This window comes from Rhineura floridana, chromosome 8, assembly GCF_030035675.1.
Source record: "Rhineura floridana isolate rRhiFlo1 chromosome 8, rRhiFlo1.hap2, whole genome shotgun sequence".
Lineage (NCBI taxonomy): Eukaryota > Metazoa > Chordata > Lepidosauria > Squamata > Rhineuridae > Rhineura > Rhineura floridana.
In genome coordinates, this window is record NC_084487.1 from 111,285,096 (window position 1) to 111,309,526 (window position 24,431).

At 40.5% G+C, this 24,431-nt stretch overlaps 1 protein-coding gene across 3 annotated transcripts in view; it reads left to right on the plus strand.

The window, feature by feature from the left end:
• Nucleotides 1-1,564: 1,564 nt before the first annotated feature.
• The window catches only part of RELN (reelin), a 504,997-nt gene continuing 482,130 nt past the window's right edge, over nucleotides 1,565-24,431 (plus strand). For all 3 annotated transcript variants that reach the window (XM_061640446.1, XM_061640447.1, XM_061640448.1), the window contains exon 1: nucleotides 1,565-2,428. In XM_061640446.1, the coding sequence (XP_061496430.1) occupies nucleotides 2,149-2,428 (280 nt within the window). In that variant the 5' untranslated portion in view covers nucleotides 1,565-2,148. The remainder of the gene's footprint in view (nucleotides 2,429-24,431) is intronic.

A 24,431-nucleotide genomic window follows, 5' to 3' on the forward strand; every position in this document is an offset into this window, starting at 1 on the left:
TGGGGGGGGAGGAAGGGCAGAGGGGAGGGGGGATGGGAGCAGGTGGGAGGGGGAGAGGAGGGAGAGGGTAGGTTTGATCATTTGCATGCTTATTGAGTTCAGTGGGATTTACTCCAGTGCAATCATGCTTAGGATAGGTGAATCTGACCATGGAAGAGTAGGAGAAGAGGGAGGGAGGGCTGAAGTGGGCAGGGGAGGAGGAAGAAGGAAGAGGAGAGGGGAGTGTTATGTAAATTTGTATAGATATTAGCAGAGATTGTCAACAGTCTGAGATGTGTGTGTGCCAGTGTGTGCATTTACCTAAGTAGCAGGCTTTTACCCTGCATTGAGACCACTGAGACTTAAGACTTAGTAAAATAAGAAAAGCAACTTTATTTATAGAAATACATAGTAGATAGGAAAGGCATACTTAGTTCTAACTAACTAAGTTGGAGGCGCAATGGCCAGGTTTGGGAGTTGCTCTCATGGCTCGGGAGGGAGAGAGCAGAGACAAAGGTGTCTCCTCTCTCTCGGACAGTTGAAGAAGAGAAGAAGGGAAAGGGTGGAAGGAGGAGTGGCAGATAAGCTCCCTAAGCTTATCAGTCTAATGGAAGGATGTCAGTCAGAGCATCACAGGTAGAGGTAGTCAAGCCTGGCCATCTGGAGGACCCTAACTCTATCTCCCTTCTGGAACATGAAGAAAAGAAGAAAACAGGAGTTGCTCTTGCCCCACTTCCAACTGGGAGAAAGAAGGGAGGAGAGGGGGGGAGAGGGGGAGGGAAAAGGCAGATCTGATCATTTGCATGCTTATTGAGTTCAATGGGATTTACTTCTGGGCAATCATGCTTAGGATAGGTGAAACTGACCATGGGGGAGGATGAGGAAGAGGGGGAGGGATTGGAAGGGAATTGGGATTGGGGGAGGGCCGAAGGAAGGGGTAGGGAAGGGTCAGTAATAGGATTACAGGTAGTCTGAAGGTGGCTGATTTTAAATTAATTTCAACAAATTATGAGACCACTGGCAGAAAAAAGTCCAGCAGAGGTCTGGATTTTTTTCTTGTTTTACACTTTGAACTCTCAATTCACTCTGACTGTTTTGTTTAGCTCCATGGAAATTGACAGGATTGTTAGGCAAGCATTTCTGAGTTCAGGACTATAAACTTGTAAGCTTTTGTTTTGAAATGAGCTTATGGGAAGCAGCAAAAGGGCATGGGGCGTATTTTCAATTTAACATTGCAGAATGCGAAAAATCCATGCTGGCTATAGTATACAGCCACTCTCTGGCTGTACAATGACGCTTTATCCTTTAGCAGGTGCAGCTTGCCATGGACTTGCAGTGAGACTCACTCATCCGAGAAGAGAGAGGACAAGCCCAGCCTAAAGAGGGTCGTTGCCCACTTGGACCCCTGGTCGTGTGTAGTTTATTACAGCAGCTATTAGAGAGCAAGGAAGAAGGGATAGGGAGGGAAAGGAGGGGAGGGGATCATAGAGCCAGAGCGCAACCAATCCAGACAAAGCGACAGCCAACGGGATCTGCTTAAGTCTCCCCACCAGCTCCCTGCCCTTCTCTTTTTCATTTGGAACAACAAAAAAGAGGGAAGGGCTCCCTCTCCCTTCCTATCCAGTCATTAAGGGGAATAAATTATTTCCAGTCATAGCATTTTTCTACCTCATCTCTCTTTTTCTCCCTCCCGTCTCAACGCCTCTGTGTCTGTTTCTTAGTTGGGCTCCTTCCCGAGAGTGACAGACGACGAGCGCAGGCAGGCAGGCAGGCAGGCAGGCAAGCGCCCTTCTCGCTTTACCCCGCGCTCTCCACGCAACTTGCCCTCAAGAGGACAGAGGGTGCGGTGGGCGGGAAAGACAGGCCGCCCGCCGCTCCCATTCCAATCAAAGCGACGGGCGCGCGGCTTTAAGAAGGTGTGGAGTGAGCGACAGGAGGCTGCCGCCCGAGCCGGCTCCGTCTCGCTCTCTCTTCGGTTCTCGGCGGGGACTGGCAGGGGCGGGGAGCGACTCCGCTCGAGCTGCCAAACTTCTTGGGCTACCGGAATTCCTCTCAAACTTAGCTACCCGTAGTTTGGGGCGCTGGTCTATCTGCTGCTTTCCTGCCCTATTCCGCGCTCCCTCTGAATGACCGTCAGGAGCTGGAGGCGACGGGAGCAGCAAGCACAGCATGGAGCTAAAGCGGACCAAGCAGACCCCACCACCGCCACGACCACGGAGTTTCTCTCGGCGACGGACTTGCCCCTCCTTGGCGCTGCTTCTGGGCGTGATGCTCTCGGCGTCCCAGGTGGCCAAAGGAGCCGTGGGGTATTACCCCCGGTTCTCGCCCTTCTTTTTCCTCTGCACTCACCACGGGGAGTTGGAAGGGGATGGGGAACAAGGAGAGGTGCTAATTTCCCTCCACATTGCTGGAAACCCAACCTTCTATGTGCCGGGACAAGAATATCATGGTAAGCACAGGAACGATATATTTTTTTAAAAAAAGATGAGCAGCGTCTAAGTGCCCCTTGAGGGCTTGGCTCCCATTAGCTGCCTGGTCTGCAGAGTAGGGCCAGAAAGGTTGGCGAAATTGTTAGAGGTTGTACAGCCGAGACACGCGCACCCCACTTTAGACAAAGTGGTCCGTTTGGGCTGCACAGTTAGAGGCTCATACGCGCCTGTTGAAGCCCGTGACCATGAGTTAGGCAGCCTTAACTGTGTTGCAGCGTTTTGTCACCAGCTCTTTATAAGTCTGTGTGAGGCTGTGCATGTGGGGGAGAGTCGATGTTATTAATTTTGGGTTGGATCATGCGTCGAACCCCCCCCCCCCGGAAACCAGTGGGGCTTGGGCTACCTTAAATCCCATTGATTTCAGTGGGTTTACTCTAAGCATAACTAAAGCTGGAACTGTTCCTTTATTTGAAACATTTATATCTTGCTTAACCAGCCCTGCCAGTTGGTATGACTGAGTAATGAATGTTTCATTTATATGGTGAAACTGGAAGTGCCCCCTCTTCCAATATTTCTTGCCATCAAATTTGGTTTCTTCCCTTGTCCTAAATGTAACACCTCTCTCCCGTCTCAGTTGCTTCTTCTTTTTTTGAAATTGGCTTCCAATATTTGTGTTCTGTGCTTTTGTGTACTTCCCCTCTTTAAAATGAAATTGAGACACTGTTGTCTTCATCTCCATCTGCAATCCAGAAACCTTTTCAAAAATATATAATCTTTTTTGCTGAGAAAATTGAGAGGCCATGTATCTCCAGTCTGGTTGCTTCAGAGGTGAGAGAAGAGCGCTAAGAAAAGTTGATGTTGTGGAATGGCAAGAGAGGATCTTGCCTTTGCACTCATGCTTAGGACAATGATTTGGAGTATTTAAACAATGCTGTATAATGTTTGAGATGCTGTATTCTGGGTAAATTAATTTTTAAATGAGATTTTAAATTTCCAGTTTTTGTGTGTTGAAAAGCTACTGTGTTGGAGTGGCTTGCTGGAGAATTGGATTTCACCCAGGGAGACCTGGGTTCAAATCCTTGGCAAGCCACGAAGTTCACTTGGGTGACCTTAGGCTAATTCTAAGCTATCTCAGGGCTATGTTATGTGAATAAAACCCTGGACACCATCCTGAACTACTTGGAAACTGGATGCAATCTAAAATGCTACAAATAAAGTATTAACTGATAGTTCTTCATTAATTTACTTGTAAATCATTATAATTTCTCATTTGGGTTGCTTATTGGAGTAGGTTGAGGGAGTGATGGATATGAAAGTGAATATTTTGGATTGCTGTGCAACGTGAACGTAAGTGTCTTTACTCAGAAAGAAGTTCCACTGTGTCCAATGCAATTTGCTACCAAGTACTTTGCTTGCTCACTTGGTAGTAATACAAATCTCCTTAAATTCAGTGGGATTTACATTCTGAGTAAACATGTCTGGGATCACAGAGTAGGTCTGACTGTAGCCCTTCAGCCCAGAATGATTTTAAGCATACCTGCCTGCGTGTATATTTGTATCAATGGGGAAATATTGTTTATTGTAATCTAACCTGAGCCTTCAAGACAGGATGGGATAAGAAACATAATTAATAAAAGGAAAAAAGACAGGTGCTGCTGGCAACTTTCCTGTGACAGAGATTTAACATAGAATTATTTTATTGATTTAATTAAGACTTCAAGAATGTTCAGATGGTAGGGACCTGCTCAAAGAGAAGCTGATGTCTGGTATTGCCTATAGGTATTTTCACGCTTTGCTACTTGTTAACTGTGACCCAAAAGAAAAACAAGCAATTACTTGTAGAATGTGTGTGTCATTTATGATGTAAATTATGAAGACAAATTAATCCTTGGGGGCTCCTTTCTATTTTGGTCCTGTTCCATCACTAGCAGGAATATTGCTAGCCTACAGTGATTTTTAGCGTCTCTTGTCTTAAACTGTATGCTAAGACCTGTGCTGCACTGGTGTGTGAATTCTAGCTTGGCCTTGTTGATACCCTTCTGTTGGGATGTGTAGCTACTTCTGCTTCTGGAGAATTATGCAAGAGCTAATCCAAAACTCTCAGGATTTGGAAGAGAGACTTTTCAATGCCCTCAATGGCCTTTAGACTGTAGAGTGTAGTTCCTTTGCTTGGTAAATGCACACTGAAGAGTTGAGTGGTGCCATCTGAAGGTCACCCATTAATATGATTGTGACACAAGCTTGACCTCTGGAGTGATTGAGTTTTGTCACTCAGTGTGACCTCAAGGATGGGGATCATTTTGACAATAAATGTTGAAAGTGAGATTGTTAGGTCAGATGATCAAAGCTAGGTTCAGTGAACCCATCAAGTTTTATTGGAAGATCCTGCATTGTCCTTAATTTTTTCATTCGTGCCTAATGGAGAGCACTTCTTAGACTGAAGTGATTTTCTCATGTTGAGAGGGATTTTCTTTTCAGAGATAGTGAAAGCTGCTTTTTGTTTTGTCATTCTTTTATTCCTTTTCCCATAGTTCCTAGTCCTCTGGAGCACTATTACATCTTTATTCCAGTTTGCTTTTAGCTGTATTTTGACACTTATTTGGAACTTCAGTAGTTGCTCTGTAAAGAGTGTGATGCTTGAGGTGGGAGCACTGCTTGAGTGGTGTCACTGAGCAGCAACAAAGGGGTGTGGGCTTGTGGGAGCCAGTGGGTGGTGGACCAAACAGTGCTGAGCTGCTCTGATGTGCAGATGAATGATGATGGTAACTGCACATCAAACCCCATCCTCTCACCACCACCACCACCTGCCAGTATGTACAGGATTTCTCTCTCCTTCTTGAATGTTGCCTAAGGTTGGCAACTACTTAGCCACCTGCCCCTATTAGTCAGTATTCATCCCTGGGAAATTCTAAAAATAATATTTAGGTGTTATATAAATGGATGGTATTAATGTATATCACTAGAATCATTTAGATGTATTTTTTCCTTTTCTGATATATTTATTTTTCATTTTGTTAAACTAGTTTATTCACCACTTCCAACTGTGTCCCAATTCTCTGTACGTATCTGCTACCTTCTCAGTGTACCTCATGCATATGATAAAACAAGGACTGCCTAATACGCTGATCCTAAATATATTTATTTGTTGTGGGTCCACATGAGTTAACCTGGCCTCACTTTCTTACATAAATGTACATCTTTGCAGCCTAAATTAGAGGGAGTGAAGAAGACAGAGGAAACACCTGTATATGGTGGTGGTGGGGAAGGGTGATTATCATTGGTTCCGCTGGTAACGTTTTTTTAACTTGCATTGCCCCTGCTATTTTCACATGAGCAAGCATAAAGTGTAAGCTTGCAGATCACAGTTATTGCCCAGTGGCAACTTTCCTGTCTGAAGAAATGTAATAATGTAAGTGCAACTTTTTGTTGTTGTTGCCTATACAGTGACAATGTAAACCACAAAATGTATCTTTGGAGAGAGATCTGAGAGCTAAAAGCTGGACTCTGTTATGGAACAGGTTGAGAGAGTCAATTGAATTATATGCTCTGTTGCTTAAACTCTGCTCCACAACTGTCAACAAGAGTAAGCTGGGAGCTTTCAGACTATCACGATTTTTGGGTGGGATTCAGTCACATACTGGCAATACCAAGAGGTTTTTTTTAAAATGTATATCCTATTTATGATTTCACTGTAGCCTGTGACAGGGCAACTACTTTCATATGTAATATTCTACACATGCAGAACAAAATACCTTGAGACAATCTGACTACAAAGCAAATGAGGCAAGTTTAACAGAATGTTATAGCATGTAATTATGTCTCAATTCTCATATTTATATGAAAAGATTTATGAGAGACCAAAGCATTTTAAAGTTTTATTTTTAATAACAAGAATGTCAGGAGTTGCCTAGTGCTGCTAATATATATACATATATTTTAGTTTAACCAATGGCGTTTTGACTCAAGTGACTGTAATGGATGCTTTATCTCTCTTTGATCAATTTGTCCTTAATTTTTTTTGGTCTATGTATATACAAGAAGATGAATGATAGTGTATAGCAATCTACTATTCATGTTTTTTTTTTAAAAAAGAACGGTAAAATACACCTCCTGTGTGACACTTTCTTGTCTACATATCAGCCAGAAGTGAACATTTATACTGTAGTAAGAAACCTGAGGCTAATGGATTTTCTAGAAAGGATAATGAAACTACTCCAACTAGTTTTCTCTCACTTGAGACTTAAATCAGCTTTAATTTAAATGGGTCCTTAATATGACTATAAAACCTGTTGTATCCGTGTTTTACATTTGATTTTTCTTTTGAATTCTCTTGCACATCAATAGCATTTAGATGTGACACCAAAAAAAAGTGATGGGTTTGGATGGGCTTTTTAGCGTCATGTGGTAATACCAAGGAATTCCCATAGATTAATTGCTGAGAGCTAAAAGCTAGACTGTTATATGAGAAAGGTTGAGAGTGTCAATTGAATTATATGCTCCATTGCTTAAATTCTGCTCCATAACTGTCAACACAGAGTGAGCTGGGCACTTCCAGACTGTCACGATTTTTGGGTCAGATTCAATCACATACCGGCAATTCAAGTTGCACAATTATAGTTGATTGGGAGGTCTTGAACAACCAACCTATTTTCCCAGGACACTGGACTTTTTGCAATATGGTAAGTTATGGAAAAAATACATTGGAAAGTGTAGGACAGGGGTCACCAGCCCATCCATGGCACCTGTGAAGGCATTCAATGGCATCCCCAGCAAGTAGCCCAGAATCTAAGATTTTTTTTAAAACAAGGACGTCTATTATGTGTAAAAGGAATTACCAGTGGGCAGCCATGATTTGTGACTAAAGCCCTCTAATTGCAAAAAAGAAAAACATTTTATTTGCCCAGTATACAATCCATGAGTCTGACTTTGTATAATATATAATCAAATCAGCTAAGATTTTGCATAAAAGGTGAGTCACCCTCTATTCTTTCTAGCTTTGCCTTCTAAACAGCAGATCTGTAAATGACATACTTTTCAGAAGAAGCAAATTTGCTTTCTTAGTCATAGGAATTACCTGGTTTGGAATATGGATCTGTGCTGCTACAGTGGTCATTAGAGATGCAGGGGCAATTCACACTAGCACCTAAACTGACTGAGGATCCTCTTTATGTGGTTAAGGAGTCAATGTATATCCCACTCACCATGTATATAAAGTGTAACTGAAGCATGCCACAAATAGGTTTACTCACACATGGACTTAATTGGTTTGATCTTTCTCCTGGGGAAAGATATATATATATATATATATATATATCACTGTGTTGATATATATTAGGCCCATGCTTTAGTTAAAATGCATTTTCTTTTTATTTCTGAATGTCTTATTATATCACTCTGGTTTCCTTTCAATAAATGAATTAACTGCGTTTAACTATATTGAAAATCTGTCCTGAGTCATTTTCATGAATCCTGGAAAATGCCACAAAAGCCCAACTGTTCTGGCCTAATGCTACAGACAATTAGTATAGTCTAAAACAGAGTAGATAGTGAGTCTGGAAAGGTGCGCACACACACATCCTGGATAAAAAAAGTGTTACTTAAAATTTTAGATCAGTCCAAATTGTTCTGATTTTGCTTTTTAAAACAGCATGAGAAACTTGGTATTACAGGGTTGGAGAACTTTTTTCAGCTGAAAAGCCGCAAAACCTTTTTCAGCCCAAGGGCCGCATTCCCTTCTGGGAAACCTTCCAGGCGCCATATGCCAGTGATAGGTGGGGCTAGAGGCAAAAGTAGGTGCTACAATTTTGAGCAGTGGGGTTCTGGACAAAGCAAGTTTTTCATTTAATACCAAGCCATTTGCACAAAGCACAACTGATTCACCTTAGAGTAAAATGTATGCAAGCCCTTGTTCATCCTTCTCAGCTAATTTAAATTACACTTTCCCTTGGTACAAATTTGGCCTTGAAGATCTGGTTTTAGGTTGAGTTTAATTTAATGTGAAAATGTTTTTACTCTGAAAGCAGTGTCCATTTGGCCCCCAATACTTTGAGATTAGAATGTTTAAAAAACAGTCTGTGTTTCCATAATTGATGTCAATCTACTACATAACTGTTTTACTTTTGGCTCTGATTGCCTTTATTGGATTTAAGTTCTACAGCCTTTATTTTTCCCCTGAATGGGGCAAGTCTGTCAAAGGGTGATTTAGGGAGCAATCCAAATCCAAGATCCGCAGGGATGAGGGGGGTTGGAATAGTTAGGACTCTGGCTGACCTGGCTTAGTCTGAGCTTTATCAACTATACTGGCTCAAGTCGCCCAGCATCATCCCAGCTCAGGTGGAGATGCACTGTAAGTCCTCCACCCTGCCTCAGCCAAGGCTGAGGTAAGTCCCCAAAAAGAAACATGGCAGGGATGGGTCAGCATAGGAAAGACTTAGCCCTGTTCCAAACTCCTTTTGGCTTGGTCACATGGCCCGGCAACATGGCAGAAGTTACATTTGTAAAAAGGATGGTGTAAGTCAAACTCTTATTTTAAAGGCTTCCTTCCCCTCTGCTGGGCTTCAGGGGTTGACTCAGCTGGTAGCACCCTCGCTCCTGAACGGAGTGTGGAACAGGAGTAATTTACACCAGCTTAATTTAGGCCAGTGTAAATTACATTGCCTTCCTGTAGTTCAGATTACTCCGTTAATGTTATCAATATCTGCCTTTGGCCAGCTTCACACATTGTGTTTTTCCTTCACAGTGCTAAACTACATTCAGAATAAAGCATGTATATACCCTGTATACACTATCTATTTACAAAATTTCATGAGTGCTGGCACACATGTGTATATCCTGTATATAGAGTTCACATAGTGATACTGTTCATTTCATTGCCTATTGAAACAGATGATCTTCATGTTTTCGAAATTTAAAAGGTGCTGTGTCTGAAAAAAATCCATCATTATATACTTTCACATAGTTGGTTAAAATCTAAATGAGAAATGCTCCTAACTTTCACCTTTTGTATTATGTCTGGAACTAGGGCCAAGACAGATGTGTCACTGCACTCTATTAGTTATGTAACCGGGAAAGAGAACAATGTCTCTCCTCCAGGGTGTCATGTGCAATGATGTTTAGAGATGCCGAAGTTGTTATGAGAATTTCAGTAGCACTTAATAAAGACTGTAGTCCTCTTTTTGACACGCTTCCTACCTTTTTGTAAACATTTCCTGCTTGTTCATCTTGTTTAAGGAAAATGTTAATTGTGTATTGGATTGTGCTGCTGATTTTGACCCTATTTCTCCCACATGCCAGATTTCAAATGAATGTATTTGGTATAATATGGCCTACTCACTGCTGCACCATAAAACATCTAATTTGCATTCTTCCACTTATGCATCCATAACGCTATATTCTTACTAAACGTGCAATATTTAAATTATGCTGCATTCAAGACTATACTAGCTGTTCAAAAGTATTTGCTTTAGTCTGGTTTTAATTTTAGAATAGCAAAGGTTTATGACTTATTAAATCTGTGTATTTGGATTTATGAGGAAAAGCCTACTCTTATACATTTGTGCTAGCATATCTGCCTACAACAATGGTTGTCAGCCTCTGATATTGCTCTAATGAAACAGCTCCTTCAACCACTTATTTGGATGATCTTCTAGTCCCATGAAAATGACAGCTTAAATTCAAACATTCTGACACGCCCATCAGGTTTTGTATTAGACCATCTGTGATGTTATTGTGATTAGCAACATGCTACTTTTCCATTTGTACTAGAACATTACAATGAAAATCAGTAGGAGTATCCACTCAGAATAAAATAATATAGTCATAATAGTAATTTGTGCAAACCCTTTAATATTTTGGATTAATGTAATGTAAGCTTTAATTACTATTTTTATAGTAGCATTAGGGACACACATTTCTTATTATCAGTGGATACTCTTTGAAGCAACCTGTGGATGGAGTACAACCATCTTTTTTTCTCTTGGTTTTTTGGGATAGTACAATTCTAGTGGAATACACCTAAAAAGTGTGTGTTTCAAATATGTGAACATTACATTTACCACCATCATGTTAATCATCAAATTCCATCGATACAAAACTGAAATATTCACTTTCTGAGTTTGAATTATTATTAGTAGTAGTAGTCGTCATTGTCATCATAGTATTTATAACCTGCCCTTCAACTCAAAGTTTCCCAGGGTGGTTTACAACATTTCATCAAAAACAATACAGTGAAAACGTACACAGCAATTTACATAAAAGACCACAAAATCAGTAAACATTATTAGCATCTTAAAACAATAAATACAAAAACATGGTAATACACCCTTTAAACCTTTTCAACCTTTTGAAGAGAAAAAAAAGATAATCTTAATTAAACACCTAAAAGCTGTTAATGGGGGGGATATCTCCAAAGGAAGAGAGTTCCACATCCAGGATGTCATTAAGGTAAAGGCCCTGCTGTATGCCAGCACACAGCAAATATAAGCAGGACCTGCATAGCTGATCTTAAGCCACAGGTCAGCAGGTAGTGGCACTCCTTGGGTCTCAGGCCATATACAGTTTTGTTGTGTACCAAAATCAGTACCTTAAATTGGGCCTGGTAGTGAACAGGCAGCCATTTAGCAGTCCCCGTTAATAGCCTGGCAGCCACATTCTGCACTAGCTGCAGATTCTGGATTATCTTCAAGGGTAGCCCCATCAGAGCATGTACTACTATATGTTCAGGGAGAGTTCAGTTCCATCCAGAACAGGCCATTTACCCAACTCCTGGACCCAGGAACTACCCACCATCAGTGCTTCTCTCTCAGCAGGACTTAGTTTCAATTTATTGGACCTCATTATTTCTTCCAGACACTGGTGCAGCCAGGGCCGGCGCCAGACATGCCAGGGCCCTTGGGCACCAGCTTGCCCTGGCCCTGGCACACATGCGTGCATGCACATATACATGCATGCGTGCGTCCAGGGCCAGCCCCAGACATGCTGGAGCCCTTGGGCAAAAGCCTGCCCCAGGCCCCAGTGCTCCTCTTCCGCGATTCGCGCACGGCGAGAGCTTCGGGACTCCACCATTCCCTTGCTTAACTTACCTTGTTCTGCAGTTGCGCACGCAGCAGTGCCCTTAAGAAAGATGGTAGCTGAGGTTTCCCTAAGGAGCTGAAGCCTCTGCTGCCATCTTGGTTCATGGCAGGGATGCGAGCGTGCAATGTGGAGGGTTTTTTTATGTGGCTGTTTTTTCTACAGCTGCCAACCTGAATGGACTTTTCCAATGGATTTTGGTGCATTAAAATGGTTTGGGGAATGTGCTGATAAATACTAAGATTGTAACTTGCCACATTCTGAATCAATGAACTCTTTCATGATGTGCTATTTGCAATTTTACACATGGTAAAGCATTCACAAGATTAATATGACACAGTGAAGTCTTATCAATAACTAGTTAATATTTTTAATAAAAAAAACTGGTATGCTTTGAACCAAACCAATGGACGATCTAGCCCATTACTGGCAAGTTGCTGGGTATCATATGTCTCAACTCAGGCATGTGTCTTTCTTTGCCCTGACACTCATGATTCTTTAAACATAAATTACCAGTAGCTTCATACAAGAAGCAAAGCAAGACATCAGCAGCTAGTTTTTGAGGCTGCTATTTCCCCCTAAAATGTCCAGATGCACTATTGTTCTGGGGATTTTTTGGGGGGGGGGAAGGGGGAATAGAAGCTACCACAAAAAGTAGCATCTCCCACTGGCAGCTATCAATTTTTTTGTTGTGGCTACCACTTTCTCTCCAAATTACTCAAGAATGATGATGTCAGGACATTTGAGGTGGAGATGGTTGCTACAGCCACTTACATATGTTCTGCTGCCAGCATAGTCAAGGAATAGCAATAATGTTTTACAAAAGGAAAAAAAAGGGGGGGAAGTAATGAAATGAAAAATAAACCAACAAAAGGAACACAAAACAAAAGTGATTTAATAAAAGGAAGCACAAAAAAAGTGGTTCGGTACAGAAACAATGAAATCCTGAAACAAAAAACTTGTTGCATACACCTGATGCACACAGATGTGAACTCCCCCTTACAGCTTTCTCATTTCTAACTAAAAGATAGCGGTAGCTTTTATGGCTAACATTTAAGACTTTGCCAACCATAGTACTAGGCTAAGGAAGACTGTTCAGAAATCGGGGATGGCTACAAGTGCACTATAGGTCATACCCTTTCTCCAACCAGCTGAGGAAGTTGGAGCTTTACATTCTAATGTAATAAACTTATTCAGAGACAAAACATTTTGCTAATGCAGAGTTAAAATGAAAAGTACTTCTCACCTTTTTAGTGCTGCAGTGTTGAAAATGCAAATTTGTCTAGTCCTAATTTTTAGGAGGCAATCAGACTCTTTAAATATTCTTCCATGAAGTGAAGTGTGAGGTGGGTACTTACTTCATAACTATTTGAAAAACCCATTTTGATGCCTTAGTAGAACTGCTGCTATGTTAGTGGGGAATGAATGTTTGAATTTATCTTTGCACTCCCTTCTTCTTTCTCACTATAACATAAATTTCAGACTAAAACGCTAAGATTTGAACAGACTGGCTGGCTCTGACTTGGGGTGGTAATTGGTATGCTAACCCAGCAACCCAGTTTAGACATTACACCAGAGGGACTGCATGGGTAAGTGTGGCACGTATTTCCAGTGACATGTTTAAAGTAGGCTTAAAGTCCATTGTCTATTCTGTTCTTCCATGTGCCATACTGCCTCTAGAACTTCCCATTCAGATCCCTTGTCAAGACCCTTCCTGCCAATAACACACACACCCCACTATTCCTTTGATGGAGAAATTGTTTTATTTTCTCCTGTGGGATCTTTGCTGGGCGTCCTTTAAAATCTAGGAGGGACTACAAAGAGGTATGGTGTGCATATATCATTTATAGAATACAGTTACAGCATGTGACAATGATTTAACCAATCCCCCAAGTTTCTTCCCTCTTGAAATATTTCCAACCAATCAGATAATTTTATTAAAATGAATACATGTACATTCATAATCGGCGCGGGACCTCGATATCTGTCGGAACGCCTCTCCCGTTATGAACCGGCTCGTGCACTACGGTCTGCTACGAAGGCCCTCCTCTGGGTCCTGACCCATAGGGAGGCCTGGAGGGCGGTGACAAGATCAAGGGCCTTCTCAGTGGTGGCCCCCAAATTATGGAATAGTCTCCCCGAGGAGGTCCACTTGGCGCCGACACTATCATCCTTTTGGCGCCAAGTTAAAACCTTTCTCTTCTCCGAGGCATTTTAATTTTTTTGTTTGTTAATGATTGTAATGTTTGTAATTCGATTTTAGCTTATGCAGTTTTAGATTGTGAAATTTGATTTTAGATTGTGATGTTTTTGTATTATATTGTATTTTATTGTATTTATGTTCACCGCCCAGAGAGCTATTGCTAGTCGGGCGGTATATAAGTTTTAAAAATAAATAAATAAATAAATAAATAAATAATCAAGTAGATACCTCCCATCCCCATTGTGTTCATTGATGTCAATCTGTCCCCTTGACTGATATACCACTATTCTATTCTATTACTTATGATCTTGTACCGTTCTGAAACCAATACAGTAGGGCCCCGCTTATACGGCAGGTTAGGGATCAGGCCCCCGCCGTAAAGTGGAACCCATTGACTATAATGGGCCGCATCGTGTGAAAATGTCACAAAATGCCATAAAATCGCAAAATCGGCTTTAAAACAGGGAATTTCTCCGAATTGAAAGCCGCCGCATCAACAGAACACCGCAAAATGGAACGCCGGTAAGCAGGGCCCTACTGTATGTACCATACTTTTTATTCCATCATGGTTTCTGTTTAGTCAAGCTGGCTAGGAATATTTCTTAGGACGTTACAACATGTTCTTTGAGTGATACCATGATTTCAAAGCCAAGTTTTGGTTCACATAGAGTGACTGGAAGTTCTATGTGAAATTCCGCTTACTACCTTGGTATAAAGAAAGATTAATTTTAAATTGCCATATTATAACTAAGAAACCACAAAATATAAAGAATGATTAGGGAACACAGTAAAGGAAAAGGGGTAAATGGCAGCCACCCACTCTCCATCAAACACAGAAGGATGCAGAAGGGAGGCCCACACATTTATTACATTTATGGAATAAAATTATACATATCATACTATTATAAAAATTGAATATCAAACTAAAATTTTATCTTGTCTTCCACTTTGATTCCATTATGAAGATTTTCCTTAGCTGCTCTATAATATCAGAAACCTGATTTCCAAAATCACAAAGAAGAGGTATATTAATCAAGAGATTGTAGGCATTGGGTTAAACAATACTAAATTAATGGCTTTAGCCATTCTTGGTACAGAGAGAGGCTAAGGAATTTGCAGCAAAGTGCTTTCCATACACAAAGGCCTGGTTTTAATGCCTGCTGTGTGTGACTAAGGGAAAGAAATCCATTTCTCCTTTATCAGTTTTCAAGGGCCCAAATTGCCTGGGGCCCAGACCGCTTAAGGGGTTCTCCATCACCTTGGCTACTTAATCAATAACAATCCTCCACTACCTGCCAAACTACATGCTACATTAAATATATTATTGCATTTAATTTGACTAGCCTTTAAAACAAAAATAATTGTTCTGTCCAGTACCAATGACATCAACAGGAGATTCCTTTCTAATTCAACTTGTAGCTTTAGGTAGGATTTCTGCCTCAACAGGAGCAGAGAGGAAAGGGTTAAACCTCATCCCCACCTACTGTGGTTCTGATTCTAATCCTCTCATTCTGTATTTGTGTTATTGAAATATGTGGTGGAGCTCACTCAGGCTAAAGAGTCAAGAGAAAATGGAGTAAAGAATCAGGGTAGAAGGCATAATTGGAAGTAAGCAAGAAATTGGACAGGAAGGAAACATATTATTGGCTGGCCTTAACAGTAAGCTCATCATGTGTTGGTTACGGCAAGCTTGCTTTTTGTTATACTTGTTGCAAAAATGCTGTTCGTTTCCCTGGTAGGCTTACTCTGATTTACCACCAAGAACAAGACGTTAGTCAGACGAGGGTTACCCAAGTTTTATTCTGCAGAATAGAGACACACTCACAGCTTATGCTTAAAGTGAGCTGCCTGCCATATTCCTGAACAGGCCTTGTTTTATACCTTATCTCAATGATGCTATATGACAATAAAAAGTTACAAGCAAGCAGTTTAGTAAAACGAAACTTAAAGATATGTCATCACCTTTTGGGTATCTGCCAATTACATCTGCATAGACAAGATACATCAGAATTCCGAGCTAGTTTCTTTGTTCTTATCTTAGTACACTGCATTCAGTTCTAGTACATTGTAATCAATCCTTTGAAGTTTCTCTGACCTTTGATATGGCTGCTGTCTATACTTTGGTTTAGCTTTGCACATCCCAATTATATTTGACGTGTTATACACATTCTAAGTATAATGCAATCTGGATTTTCTCAACATACTCAGTTTCCTGAATGGTGGTTTTGCTCTTTCTTGGTAAACTAATCTTTGTTAAGTATGTCATACTAATTATCTATATGACACTTCTATTAGAGAATGTTGCTCTTATTATTGTCTCAAATCCTATGTACCTTTCTCCTAATTGATTTCGTTTCAAATGAGCTCTAGCAGCAAAGAAACTAAAAAAAGGTAGAACTTTAGTTGCTTTTAGCCTTAAGCAGTTATTGTTGGTCATTTCTCCACTGTTTTTAGTTGTTATTGAACTCAGACATTTAGGTAAGAACTCAGAAACAGTTTTACTAATCTGCCTGTACACACAAACACTTCCTATCTTAGGCAGCAATACATGTCTACGTAGAAGTAAGCCCAATTGGATTCAATAGGACTTACTCCCAGTTAAGTGCATGTTGGATCACAGTAATCTATGACACATAATGGCCCAAAAGAAACCAACTCTCTTCCTGTTTGTAAATGGATGCCTGTCTAGTTATCAGGAGATGATTCTTACTCACCAGAGGTAACTAGGCAAATGATTTTTATACATCTCGTTTAAGCAGCCTATTTTGTCCATTCCCTCATGAGTGATTCTGGAATTCCCTTCTTGAATACTGTCACTGTTGTTATGTGCCTTCAAGTTGATTAAGACTTATGGCAACCCTATGAATCAGTGACCTCCAAGAGCATCTGTCATGAACCACCCTGTTCAGATCTTGTAAGTTCCAGTCTGTGGCTTCCTTTATGGAATCAATCCATCTCTTGTTTGGCCTTCCTCTTTTTCTACTCCCTTCTGTTTTTCCCAGCATTATGGATGTTTCTAGTGAATACTGTCTTTTCAATATGTGTCCAAAGTATGATAACCTCAGTTTCATCATTTTAGCTTCTAGTGACAGTTCTGGTTTAATTTGTTCTAGTGTTAATCTGTTCTAACACCCAATTATTTGTCTTAGAGATTGGCAATACCATGGTCTGAATGATCCTGACTTTGGTGTTCAGTGATACATCTTTGCATTTGAGGACCTTTTCTAGTTCACTCATAGCTGCCCTCCCCAGTCCTAGCCTTCTTCTGATTTCTTGACTATTGTCTCCATTTTGGTTAATGACTGGGCCGAGGTATTGATAATCCTTAACAAGTTCAATGTCCTCGTTGTCAACTTTAAAGTTACATAAATCTTCTGTTGTCATTACTTTAGTCTTCTTGATATTCAGCTGTTGTCCTGCTTTTGCGCTTTCCTCTTTAACTTTCATCAGCATTCGTTTCAAATCATTACTGGTTTCTGCTAGTAGTATGGTATTGTCTGGCACTTAAAATTAAAAAGGTAGCAGAGCAGCTTTTAAACTGACTGAGGGGGGAAACCCGACAGGAGCTGAGAAAGGTCCGGTTCGGAATAAACCTCCCCCCTGGGATAAAAACCAAAGAAATGATGAAATTTTTAAAAGGGGTAGGCCTAGAAGTAGGCATTGTGAGAGCAGGGGCACAGGATATCAATTCAGAAGAGCAAAATTACCATAGGCCAAACCACAAGTGCCAAAGACACTTGAAGAGAGACACTGCTTACAAGTGCCTGTACGCTAATGCTAGGAGCCTCCGAACCAAGATGGGAGAACTGGAGTGCTTGGTCTTAGAGGAGAGCATTGATATAGTGAGCATAACGGAGACCTGGTGGAATGGAGAAAACCAGTGGGATACGGTTATCCCTGGATATAAACTATATCGGAAGGACATATTGGTGGCGGAGTCGCTCTATACGTGAAAGAAGGCATTGAATCCAGCAAGCTCGAAACCCCCAAAGAGGCGGACTCCTCCACAGAATCGTTGTGGGTGGTGATACCATGCCCCAGGAGGGACTTAATACTGGGAACGATCTATCGTCCCCCTGATCAAAATGCTCAGGGAGACCTTCAGATGAGATATGAAATTGAGGAAGCATCCAAACTAGGAAATGTGGTAGCAATGGGTGACTTCAACTACCCGGACATAGACTGGCCGCATATGTGTTCCAGTCATGACAAAGAAGCAAAGTTTCTAGATATTCTAAATGACTATTCCCTAGACCAGTTGGTCATGGAACCGACCAGAGGGACGGCAACCCTGGACTTAATCCTCAGTGGGGACCGGGACCTGGTGCGAGATGTAAGTGTTGTTGAACCGATTGGGAGCAGTGACCACAGTGCTATTAAATTAAACATACATGTAAATGGCCAATTGCCAAGAAAATCCAACACGGTCACATTTGACTTCAAAAGAGGAAACTTCACAAAAATGAGGGGATTGGTAAAAAGAAAGCTGAAAAACAAAGTCCAGAGGGTCACATCACTCGAAAATGCTTGGAAGTTTAAAAACACTATATTAGAAGCTCAACTGGAGTGCATACCGCAGATCAGAAAAGGTACCGCCAGGGCCAAGAAGATGCCAGCATGGTTAACGAGCAAAGTCAAGGAAGCTCTTAGAGGCAAAAAGTCTTCCTTCAGAAAATGGAAGTCTTGTCCGAATGAAGAAAATAAAAAAGAACACAAACTCTGGCAAAAGAAATGCAAGAAGACAAAAAGGGATGCTAAAAAAGAATTTGAGGAGCATATTGCTAAGAACATAAAAACCAACAACAAAAAATTCTATAAATACATTCAAAGCAGGAGACCATCTAGGGAGACAATTGGACCCTTGGATGATAAGGGAGTCAAAGGTGTACTAAAGAACGATAAGGAGATTGCAGAGAAGCTAAATGAATTCTTTGCATCTGTCTTCACAGTGGAAGATATAGGGCAGATCCCTGAACCTGAACTAACATTTGCAGGAAGGGATTCTGAGGAACTGAGACAAATAGTGGTAACGAGAGAGGAAGTTCTAAGCTTAATGGACAATATAAAAACTGACAAATCACCGGGCCCGGATGGCATCCACCCGAGAGTTCTCAAAGAACTCAAAGGTGAAATTGCTGATCTGCTAACTAAAATATGTAACTTGTCCCTTGGGTCCTCCTCCGTGCCTGAGGACTGGAAAGTGGCAAATGTAACGCCAATCTTCAAAAAGGGATCCAGAGGGGATCCCGGAAATTACAGGCCAGTTAGCTTAACTTCTGTCCCTGGAAAACTGGTAGAAAGTATTATTAAAGCTAGATTAACTAAGCACATAGAAGAACAAGCCTTGCTGAAGCAGAGCCAGCATGGCTTCTGCAAGGGAAAGTCCTGTCTCAGTAACCTATTAGAATTCTTTGAGAGTGTCAACAAGCATATAGATAGAAGTGATCCAGTGGACATAGTGTACTTAGACTTTCAAAAAGCGTTTGACAAGGTACCTCACCAAAGGCTTCTGAGGAAGCTTAGCAGTCATGGAATAAGAGGAGAGGTCCTCTTGTGGATAAGGAATTGGTTAAGAAGCAGAAAGCAGAGAGTAGGAATCAACGGACAGTTCTCCCAATGGAGGGCTGTAGAAAGTGGAGTCCCTCAAGGATCGGTATTGGGACCTGTACTTTTCAACTTGTTCATTAATGACCTAGAATTAGGAGTGAGCAGTGAAGTGGCCAAGTTTGCTGACGACACTAAATTGTTCAGGGTTGTTAAAACAAAAAGGGATTGCGAAGAGCTCCAAAAAGACCTCTCCAAACTGAGTGAATGGGCAGAAAAATGGCAAATGCAATTCAATATAAACAAGTGTAAAGTTATGCATATTGGAGCAAAAAATCTGAATTTCACATATACGCTCATGGGGTCTGAACTGGCGGTGACCGACCAGGAGAGAGACCTCGGGGTTGTAGTGGACAGCATGATGAAAATGTCGACCCAGTGTGCGGCAGCTGTGAAAAAGGCAAATTCCATGCTAGGGATAATTAGGAAAGGTATTGAAAAGAAAACAGCCGATATCATAATGCCGTTGTATAAATCTATGGTGCGGCCGCATTTGGAATACTGTGTACAGTTCTGGTCGCCTCATCTCAAAAAGGATATTCTAGAGTTGGAAAAGGTTCAGAAGAGGGCAACCAGAATGATCAAGGGGATGGAGCGACTCCCTTACGAGGAAAGGTTGCAGCATTTGGGGCTTTTTAGTTTAGAGAAAAGGCGGGTCAGAGGAGACATGATAGAAGTGTATAAAATTATGCATGGCATTGAGAAAGTGGATAGACAAAAGTTCTTCTCCCTCTCTCATAATACTAGAACTTGTGGACATTCAAAGAAGCTGAATGTTGGAAGATTCAGGACAGACAAAAGGAAGTACTTCTTTACTCAGCGCATAGTTAAACTATGGAATTTGCTCCCACAAGATGCAGTAATGGCCACCAGCTTGGATGGCTTTAAAAGAAGATTAGACAAATTCATGGAGGACAGGGCTATCAATGGCTACTAGCCATGATGGCTGTGCTCTGCCACCCTAGTCAGAGGCAGCATGCTTCTGAAAACCAGTTGCTGGAAGCCTCAGGAGGGTAGAGTGTTCTTGCACTCGGGTCCTGCTTGCAGGCTTCCCCCAGGCACCTGGTTGGCCACTGTGAGAACAGGATGCTGGACTAGATGGGCCACTGGCCTGATCCAGCAGGCTCTCCTTATGTTCTTATGTCTGCATATCTTAAATTATTGATATTTCTCCCTCCAATTCTCACACCTCCTTCATCTTGGTCCAATCCTGCTTTCCATATGATATGTTCAGCGTATAGATTAAATAAATAGGGTGATAAAACGCCTCACACCCTTTCTGATTGGGAACCAATTGATTTCTCCATATTCTGTCCTTACAGTAGCCTCTTGTCCAGTGTATAGGTTGCACATCAGGAGAATCACATGCTATGGCACCCCCATTTCTTTTAAAGCATTCCATAGTTTTTCATGATCTACACAGTCAAAGGCTTTGCTGTATTCTATAAAGCACAGGATGATTTTCTTCTGAAATTCCTTGGTCCGTTCCATTATCCAATGTATGTTTGCGATATGATCTCTGGTGCTTCTTCCTATTCTAAATCCAGCTTGGACATCTGGCATTTCTCGCTCCATATATGGTAAGAGCCTTTGTTATAGAATCTTGAGCATTACTTTACTTGTATGGGATATTAAGGTAATAGTTCGATAATTACTGCATTCCTTAGGATCCCCTTTCTTTGGAATTGGGATGTAAATGGAACGCTTCCATTTTGTGGGCAATTGTTTAGTTTTCCATATTTCTTGACAGATTTTTGACAAAATTTGGACAGATTCAGTCTCAGTGGCTTGTAGCAACTCTATTGGTATGCCATCTGTTCCTGGTGATTTGTTTCTTCCAAGTATTTTAAGAGCAGCTTTTACCTCACATTCTAAAATTTTTGGTTCTTCATCATACAGTTCCTCTGTGAATGAATCTGTCATCCTGGCATCTCTTTTATAGAGTTCTTCAGTGTATTGCTTCCATCTTCCTTTGATTTCATCTCGGTCAGTCAGTGTGTTGATTCTTCAACATCCCTACTCGTGGTTTAAATTTCCCTTTCATTTCTCTAATCTTTTGGAATAGGGTTCTTCTTCTACCCTTTTTGTTGTCCTCTTCTATTTCTATAGAATAACTATTGTAATAGTTCTCTTTGTCCCTATGTACTAGTCGCTGTATTGTTGCTTTTAGGGTTCTGACCGTGTTTCTATCTCCTTTTGCTTTTGCTTTCCTTCTCTCTTTAACCATTTGAAGAGTTTCTTCAGTCATCCATTGAGGTCTTTCTCTCTTTTTATCTAGAGGTATTGTCCTTTTGCATTCTTCCCTGATAATGTCTCTGACTTCACTCCATAGTTCTTCTGGCTCTCTGTCAACTAAGTTTAAAGCCTCAAATCTGTTCCTTATTTGATCTGTATATTTTTCTGGGATGTTATTTAAATTGTATTTTGGCATTATGATTGCTTTGTTGTTGTTCTTTAGCTTTACTCTGATTTTTGATACGACCAGTTCATGATCTGTATTGCAGTCTGCTCCTCGTCTTCTTTTTGCTGAAAGTATGGAACTTCTCCATCTTCTGCTACCAACAATATAATCAGTTTGATTCCTATATTGACCATTTGGCGATGTCCACATGTACAGTCGTCTTTTCAGTTGCTCAAAAAATGTGTTGGCAAGAGACTTCCCAGGAGGAATCGCTCCGCCTGTGCAGCCTCTGAGACGAGCTCCCGTCTCAGAGGAAGCTTTTTCAGTTATAAAACTAGTCAGATTTTTTTTTGACTGGAAATAACTTTCTCCCAGGTAAGGGAGAAACGAAGAGATTATCCGCAGAAAGCTTCGTTTTGTTTGCTGGACTGGAAGGCAGCCAGCAACGTGGAACGGAGCCAGGGAATACTAACAGGCTCTAACTGATTAAGCGAGCCTTTTTTTTTCTTTGAAGAAAAACGGAAATTAACAGGCAAGCATCCTCCTGTCAATTATAATCATTTTGTTATCGTCATTGCAAAAGAGATTTGTCAAAGAGTTAGCAACAAAGAAGCCCTGGGTGAGTTATAACTTTCTGTTTTACATACGGAATTAAGGAGGAAGAAAATCGAAATAGCCTATCTTTGTTTTTATTGCAAAAAGCTGGCATGGAATTGAGCATTTTAAAGATATAAACGGATGAGAGGCTGCTGATTAGAAGAGAACATCTGATTTATTTGACATTTGTGTATTATATGTCTGGGACTATTTTTCTGGTCTACTTCTTTTTTTTTTTCTTGGCGAATCTGCTTATTCTTTATGCTACTAGCCATTTGGACGCTGTGAACTAAATTTGTTTTGGACATATAAGAGATAAGGCCATTCGTGCTGTCTACAGGGTGATGTCATCTGGCTTGCAAGATTAACTCATTGCTGACTGGAAAAAGAAACAAACTGTTCTTTGCTTGAGTACAGTAACTATATTGGAAGGGGTTTTGTTCTTTTGGTTTCAAGAATGACAATCAAGAAGGTCACTGAGACCCTGGATGTTCAGGAAGGGTTTCTCTCTCTAAATATGTTTCAGAAAATAATGAATGAGATCAAGCTAACGAAACAGGTGCTGGGACAGACTAGGCAAGAGATGAAAATTGAAATTGGCAAAATAAGACAGGAAATGAAAGAAATTCAGGATTTTATAACTGGACAAGAAAAAGAAGATGAAAGAAAGATCATAGAGAAGGCTCAAGACTTGGAGATTGGAATAGATTTACTAAATATGGACCTGGAAAAAGATTTGGATTTTTTGGCTATGATGGATCCTAGAAACAAATATTGCTATTTGGAATCTAGTGCTGTCCCTGAAGGAATTGGTGAAGAGATTAGAGATAAAGATATTAATGGCTCAAAAAAATTCCTGGATTGGAAGGATTTGATGGATCTTGAAATAGAGAAAGCGTATAGAATTAATTCCAGATATGTGACAATGGAAAAACTCATAAGAGATGTGCTGGTGCATTCTGTAAAAAAGAGGAACAGAGACACAACTTTACAACAACATTTCAGTAACACATTCAGAATTGATGGCAGCAAAATATTTGTGATGAAATAAATTCTTATTAGACTCTTATTATATGACTATGGCAGCAAGATTATTGGGTGTGCAAAGACGGAAGATGGAAGATGGAAGATGGAATCATTATGACAGCAAGATTATTTGGTGTGCAAAAATGGAAGATGAAAGATGGACTCAATATTGATAATGGGAGAAGAGCTATTGAAATTATTGGACTTAGTAGACCTGATGAGATAGATTAATTGACATGTTTATTTGGAGAAAAATTGATGGATATATATCTCAAGGATTAGTAACTTCTCTTTGACTTTTTGGGGAAAGAATAAAATGATGTTAATGAGATTTGATACCAATCAAGATAAACACTGGAGGAAGTGATTGTATACTTTTATTAAGAGACAGGTTTGTTATATATCATAGACCTATAGCTAATCTACGACAAATCGGAAGTCATTAGTTTTTATTGTAATAGTTATTAATTTGTTTTGTTTGTTTTGTTTTGTCTTTGAAAAATTTGAATAAAAATGAATTAAAAAAATGTGTTGGCAAGAAACAGATTAATTCAATAATTCATGGTCTAGAAAAGAGGTTTTCAGAGTGTGTTCTAAGGAACCTCGGGAGCTCCAGAAACTTATTAGAGGTTCCACAATGAGAATGAGAGTAAGTGAGAGTAACTGAATGCACTAGAATAAGAATCCTTTGCAACCTAACAGTGTTCTATGGCAGGTGTACATGTAAGGGTTCCTCAGCAAACAAGCTGACATAGAACAGATTACCTGAAATAAAACAAAATTGAAAATCACTTATGCAGAACACCAGATTCAGTTCAGATCTAATCCCAAATCATGGTATGGTGCTATGAGAATGAGCCTTTTGTTTGTACATTCCATCTTCCCCTCCCTCTTTCCTTTGTCTGCTCTGTTTCAGTTGGTTACTTCTGCTTTAAAACAAACCATACTTTGCCATTGCAAACAGTGGTTTGAAGCTGGTTTGCAACCCAGTTTGGAGGCAAGCACAAATTTTAATTTGCTGGTTCAAGTGTGATAAGGAACTGTGGCTTATTTCAAAGTGGCAGTAACTAATTGAAGCATAGTATGAGGGAGGAGGAAATCATGAGTACAAAGCTTGTTCCTA